Below are 6,948 nucleotides of genomic sequence, written 5' to 3' on the forward strand. Positions count from 1 at the left end.
TAGAGATTTGAAAGCCTTTAATTTGGCTATGTTAGCCAAGCAAGGGTGGAGGATGCTGAAGGGAAACAATTCACTGCTATATCGATGCTTTAAGGCAAGGTATTTTCCAAGATCATCATTCCTAGAGGCTAAGGAATCTCCTAATTGCTCATATGTGTGGAGGAGCTTGATGGCAGCACAACCAATCATTCAAGCCGGTCACTGTTGGAGGGTTGGGAATGGAATTTCAATCAATGCTCTGAAGGATAGGTGGCTGCCTAATTATCCAACAAACAAAGTCCTTAATTTGGTTCAAGGAAATTTGGGAGAGATGAAGGTGGCAGATTTAATTGATCCGGATTTGAATTTATGGAAACATGAGGATATAAGGGCCATATTTCATGCGGATGAAGCTGATGCCATTTGCCAAATTCCCTTGAGTCGAAGAAATGTACCTGACTCTGTTTTTTGGCTGCATAATTTAAGGGGGCTGTTTAGTGTTAAGTCCGCATACCACGTGGCGAGGAAGCTTTTAATTGATGCAAACCGGGGTGGAACATCGATGGAGGGTGCTGTAAACAATTGTTGGAAGGCAATTTGGAAGCTTCGACTTCCAAGCAAAATACAAGTGTTTGCCTGGAGAGCATGCCACGAGATCCTTCCTACTGCGGCGAATCTGACCAGAAGAAAGGTGCTTCGAGATGACAGATGTTTAGTGTGTACAAGGGAAATGGAGACTACTATTCATGCTCTGTGGGATTGTGCAGCAGTCCAAGATATATGGGCTGGAAGTGTACGAAAGCTGCAGAAAGCTAGACATGGCCAATCTGATATGGTGCACCTAATGGAGGAGCTGTTGGAGCGTCTTTCTCAAGATGAACTAGAATTATTTTGGACCCAAGCATGGATTGTTTGGAACCAACGTAATTGCCTACTGCATGGAGGACAACTGAAGGTACCAAGTAGCTTGAATAAGCGGGCTGAGGAGTATATTTCAGAGTTCAAAGAAGCGCAATCTCGGCTGGGAGTACAGCGAGCACAACAACCTGCTGGTGATACATGGCAGCCACCACCACCAGGAGAGTTCAAAATGAACTTTGATGCAGCTATGTTTTCGGAGTTAGGAAAAACAGGCTATGGTGCAATTATTCGAAATGAAAAAGGGGAGGTAATGGCGGCTATGAGTGCTAGTGGTCCGATGGTGCGCACAAGTGATGAAGCAGAATTTCTTGCATGCCGAAGAGCCATAGAATTTGCAGTAGATGCTGGATTTTCGAGGATGATTGTTGAAGGAGACAATATCAATGTTGTTCAAGCTATTTCTTCTTCTGTGGAAAACATTTCTCCTATTGGCATTGTTGTGGATGACATTCGTCACCTTCTGCGGAGTTTGCAATGGGTTAGTATATGCTGTATTAGGAGGGGTGGGAATCATGTGGCACATGTATTGGCCCAGTATGCTAGAAATTGTTTAGATGAGGATCTTTACTGGATGGAGGACTCTCCTCCACCAGCTGCTGAAGCCTTGTATCGTGATGTTTCTCTACTTTAATTGAATGAGTATCCCCTTTCAAAAAAACTAATACATAGGCCAAGCCCACTCTATACCCTTCCCTTAAAAATTGAATTTCCGAGTGGGCTTAAATTTGGACCGGGTACAACCCACTAACGTAGCAGCCCATCTAAAGTTCTTTCTTGAGCAAAGGGAAAAGACATTGAAAAAGCAGCATCAGATCTCGGAGTCGAAGAAGTATACTCATCGCTCAGCTCTATAAACCAAAATCTGCGAACCACAGCGAAACTTACACAGCCGATTATTAACTCGAAAAACCAATGTAAGTTCTCTCTACCTACTATTTCTCTTAACGCAATCATTGATTTATCGCCGTAATAAATCAGATCTCTCTCTCACACACACTCACTGAGCACCCATTCTTTGCTCTCTTTCTTAGTTGACAATGGAATCAAATCAATCCAATCAGCATAATAGCCTACTCGCATCTGAAGCTGACTCTCAAAGAACCCTGTATGCTGTTTCTCTCTCTCTCTCCAAATATATACATGTGTATACGGATTTAGGGTTTGGGAATTTTAAGGAATTTGTGTCGGGTAACATAACCATGTAACCTAATTTTTGTTTTTGGTTTTTGGGTTGGTTTAGGTACCCATATGTTACGGGCACATCAGTAGTTGCTATCAAGTACAAGGATGGGATTCTCATGGCTTCTGATATGGGAGGTTAAATGTTCAACTCATTCATGTTGTATTTCAATTTTTGTAATAATTATTATTCTAAATTGGTGTTGTACTTGAATCAGATAAGTTGATAACCCTCCATTTGGCTGAAATTTGTGTCGGGTAACATAACCATGTAACCTAATTTTTGTTTTTGGTTTTTGGGTTGGTTTAGGTACCCATATGTTACGGGCACATCAGTAGTTGCTATCAAGTACAAGGATGGGATTCTCATGGCTTCTGATATGGGAGGTTAAATGTTCAACTCATTCATGTTGTATTTCAATTTTTGTAATAATTATTATTCTAAATTGGTGTTGTACTTGAATCAGATAAGTTGATAACCCTCCATTTGGCTGTTGATATAATGATGGTTTATAAATTGGAAGGAGGATGTAGTCCGAGTCCGACACATTCGTATTTTTGCGTACATATATTACTATTTGACAGCTGATAGGGTCTTAGTATGAATTTGAATTGCCAGTCTGCAAAAAAACTAATGGCATGTTTGGATGTTTAAAAAAGGAGGGGGAGTATAGTAGAGGGAGGGAGAGTAATGCAATTATCTTGTTTGGAAGTTTTTTAAAGAATGAGGGGGAGGAGTTTGGAGGAGTTTGGAGGGGTTTGGACTCCCTCTAGCCCCCCAATTTTAATTCTCCCAATTTACCTAATTTACCCTTATTATATTAACAAAATTACACAAGGGGAAGGGCTAATTAATCCCTTCCCCTTACTAATTTTAAAAACATCCAAATAAGGTGGAGGTGAATCATTCTCCTCTACTCTTCTCCCCACTACTCCCCTTCCCTCTACTCCCCTCTACTCTCCTCCCTCTCTAAACTTCCAAACAAGCCATAACATTGTCAAAATGCAGTTGAGATATATGAGGGAGGCGGAGGTGGGTGCAGAGGAGAGGAGAGTAGAAGTAGAGGGGAACTAGGCCGGAATATACTAAAATTTAGTACATTCCGGTCATCCTTTCTTCTCCTCTCCCCCTCCCCCCGTCACCCTCCATCCAAACATTGGGTTAGGCTTATACTTGTTCTAGAGAAATTTCGTTTATATCTATTTTGAGTACCCTGCTTATGCTATTCTAAAATTTCTCTAGAACAAGTATTCTAAAATTATGAATTTTTCCACAAGGTGTTTAGTACCAACATCGCCCTACTTAGTATTCTTTAGTAATTTATTTGAGTACCTGCTTTTGCTATTCTAAAATTTTGCTCCTAAGAGTCAAGCTCAAAGCTTGCTTCCAGGGGAACTAGGCCGGAATATACTAAAATTTAGTACATTCCGGTCATCCTTTCTTCTCCTCTCCCCCTCCCCCCGTCACCCTCCATCCAAACATTGGGTTAGGCTTATACTTGTTCTAGAGAAATTTCGTTTATATCTATTTTGAGTACCCTGCTTATGCTATTCTAAAATTTCTCTAGAACAAGTATTCTAAAATTATGAATTTTTCCACAAGGTGTTTAGTACCAACATCGCCCTACTTAGTATTCTTTAGTAATTTATTTGAGTACCTGCTTTTGCTATTCTAAAATTTTGCTCCTAAGAGTCAAGCTCAAAGCTTGCTTCCTCAAATCCCAGACGGCCGGACATATAATAGCAAAATTTTATTATGTCCTTATGTGTGATAGTTTAGGGGCACATGATTTTCCTTCCAGTCTTTTATTCTGTTATTGGGTTTTCTTGACTGTCTAAGGTGCATCTTAATCTAGTTGACTAATATTTCATTTCACCAGACTCCACATTGTGGATAACTTGTTAGAACCATTTTGGAAACTATGACTGTGGCATTTACGTACCATGTCAACTGTTTCCTTATTTCATTTTAAAATTACAATTGGGAAACTTCTCTGTTATGAAATCTGGCTTCATTTTAACACTGGATTAACTTAACAGGCTCCTACGGATCTACCCTGCGATACAAGAGTGTGGAGCGCATAAAGCCGGTTGGAAAACATTCTCTTCTCGGCGCAAGTGGGGAAATAAGTGATTTTCAGGAGATTTTACGTTATCTTGATGAGCTTATGTAAGTATTGATTTTTCTTTTTGATAATTTATGTAAGTATTGGTTGTTTTCAGACTGATGGAGGGAGATGGAACTATGCACCTGCGTTTTTACCTTTGTTCCCTCTCTCTTTCTAGGCATTGTGGGAAAAGGAGGTTTGGGAGGGGGGTCTTTGTTTAATTGTTTTTGCTAAGTGATATTGATTTCATGCTTTGATTTTTGCAGCTTGTACGACAACATGTGGGATGATGGAAATTCTTTGGGGCCTAAAGAGGTGCACAGCTATTTGACTCGGGTGATGTATAATAGGCGTAACAAGTTTAATCCACTGTGGAACTCACTTATTCTTGGTGGAGTTAAAAATGGGCACAAGTACCTTGGCATGGTAGGTCTAGTTAATCATTTTATTTGATGTTCTATGGCTTCCTATGTTCATCTAATAATATTAATTCAGTTGTTGTGATTGTGGTTCTTATTCAGGTTAGCATGATAGGTGTGAACTTTGAGGATGACCATGTAGCAACTGGATTCGGAAATCACCTTGCCCGCCCTATTCTTCGTGATGAGTGGCATGAGAACTTGAGTTTTGAAGATGGTGTCAAGTTATTGGAGAAATGTATGCGTGTACTTCTATATCGTGACCGCTCAGCTATCAACAAACTTCAGGTTTGTTGTTTCCTTATAATATTTGCTTCATAATTATGCTTAATTTGTAAAACCCTTTGATAAATAGGTTATAGTTCTGCGAGGAAATCACTGCAGAACAATTGAACTTTGTTCAAGTTGTTGGAACCAATTATCTTTTTTTTTTTTTTATTTTTTTTTTTTTTTTTTTTTTTTTTGAGATCTGTCTCTCATATTGTCATTCCACTAAATTTTGGTTGAAATATCAATGAGGATAAAAAAAAAAAGAAAAAAGAAAAATCAAACGATTGTTTTCATCATTTTTGCAAAAACTGTGGCTTGAGAATTCTTAATTTCATTCTGATATTATATAATATTAGAATATTCTAATATAAAATGAGATATCTTTAAGATTGTCTTTTTTATTTTTTGGTAATTTGTTGATAGATACAATGGGGGAATGGGGATTTAAACCCTGAATGTCTCCGCTAAAAACACTAGAACATGTTAGTTGAGCTACAAGGCTCTTTGCAAAAATAAAAGAAATTAACCCATCTCTCTCTCTCTCTCTCTCTCTGGATTTCATGGTCATATTAGCTTGAATCTCACATGGAGAAATATTCATGAGCCTTAGAAACATGGTTTTGTTGGAAGCACTAGTTAAGAAATTTTCATTAACAAACCATTGTTTTCAATATAGTGGTAAATTGTAGCCAATAGCCCATTGGAATGTTTGGAAGCATTTCCAACTATTAAATCTTGCCAAACTACACTTTTGGTCCTCCAGTATAGGGGCAGTTTCAATTTCATCACTATACATATAATTGTGTCAATTTCATCCTCAATTAATTTTCAACTTCCAAGGATAAAATTGGCTTGATTTTGCAAGTTGAGGTATGAAATCAACAAGGTACATGGTTCAAGAACCTTGATTTTGAAAATTGAACGATGAACTTTATGCAATTGTATGAGGACAAAACTCTTAACTGTGGTAAAAGTATATGGTCCAAAATTGTAGTTTGGCCTTTAATCTTTTATGTGGATGTGACATGAATGACTATTTAACCTGCTCTGTACATACATATTCAACGTAAATGTGATTTCTACAAGGCTGGCTTAATTCCAGAGTACTTAACTTTGTTTTATGGCTGCTGTATTTGAAATATCTATTAGAATATAATTTCAAGTTGTAATATGATTTGGTAGTATTCTTTGAATTAAATTTAATATGCCTGAAATTTGGAACTTGCAGATAGCAAAAATCACCGAGGAAGGTGTAACTGTTTCTCAGCCATACTCATTGAAGACGTTCTGGGGATTTTCTGCTTTCCAGAACCCAACAGTTGGTGCCGAGGGATCGTGGTAAGCTCACCAGCTGCATGGAATGGTCTGGCTCTCGCATTTATAAAAGTTGTTCTTGAATTATTTGTAATCGTTGGACATCCAAGTTAATTATCATAGCCTGGACCTCGTTGTCAGTAATAGCAGAATGGTTGTTTAAATTAACAATTGCTGACTGATTATTTAAACAAGTTTTTCTGTTCATAAGAATTTGGCTTGATCTGGACGGCGTCCACTGAAATTATGTCATCCATTTCTCTTATATGATGCTTTGCGTCCACTGAAATTATGTCATCCATTTCTCTTATATGATGCTTTTATGTAATTATGGTAAGATGTGTGGGACTAAACTGTTATAAGCTCAGTTTGAATTATTTTTGATTGAATAATTCAGGGAGCTTGTGGCCGTCAATCTAGTTGTGATGAAGACAAATGGACTGTAACAGACTTACAATAAGTAGGAATGCAAATTTTGTCGGGGCAACTTGTTGCTTGTTTTTATTATCAAGCAATTTGATGCTTGTTTTTGTAATCCACTAGTTGCTAACTGGTTGTGCACCTGAAAGCTTAACCACCACCCCACCCCCCGCAAAAAAAGAAAAAAAAAAAAAAAAATCTAAACTCAAAGAATGTCCAAAGTAAAAGATGGAGATTTAGGGGGTGTTTGGATTATTTTTTTTCATCACTCAATTTCCGTTACTTGTCACTTATCATTCATTACTCATCACTTAAAATATAATGTTTGTTTGGCACAA

General features: G+C 37.9%; 1 protein-coding gene across 2 annotated transcripts; it reads left to right on the forward strand.

Annotated features, from left to right (window-relative positions):
* Positions 1-1,680: 1,680 nt before the first annotated feature.
* LOC112007271 (proteasome subunit beta type-4) lies at positions 1,681-6,455 on the forward strand. Of its 2 annotated transcripts, XM_065764582.1 has the most exons (7): positions 1,681-1,814; positions 1,932-2,005; positions 2,141-2,217; positions 4,120-4,249; positions 4,454-4,613; positions 4,709-4,894; positions 6,105-6,455. In XM_065764582.1, the coding sequence occupies exons 2-7, from the start codon at positions 1,938-1,940 to the stop codon at positions 6,216-6,218; spliced, it is 735 nt and encodes a 244-aa protein (XP_065620654.1). In that variant the 5' UTR covers positions 1,681-1,814; positions 1,932-1,937; the 3' UTR covers positions 6,219-6,455. The 2 variants fall into 2 exon arrangements, with proteins under 2 accessions (XP_065620654.1, XP_065620653.1); XM_065764581.1 differs by lacking the exons at positions 1,681-1,814; positions 1,932-2,005; positions 2,141-2,217 and adding an exon at positions 2,362-2,466.
* The last annotated feature ends 493 nt before the right edge of the window (positions 6,456-6,948 follow it).

The sequence above is a fragment of the Quercus suber genome, unplaced genomic scaffold, assembly GCF_002906115.3.
Source record: "Quercus suber isolate HL8 unplaced genomic scaffold, Cork oak 2.0 scaffold_570, whole genome shotgun sequence".
NCBI classification, from domain to species: domain Eukaryota; kingdom Viridiplantae; phylum Streptophyta; class Magnoliopsida; order Fagales; family Fagaceae; genus Quercus; species Quercus suber.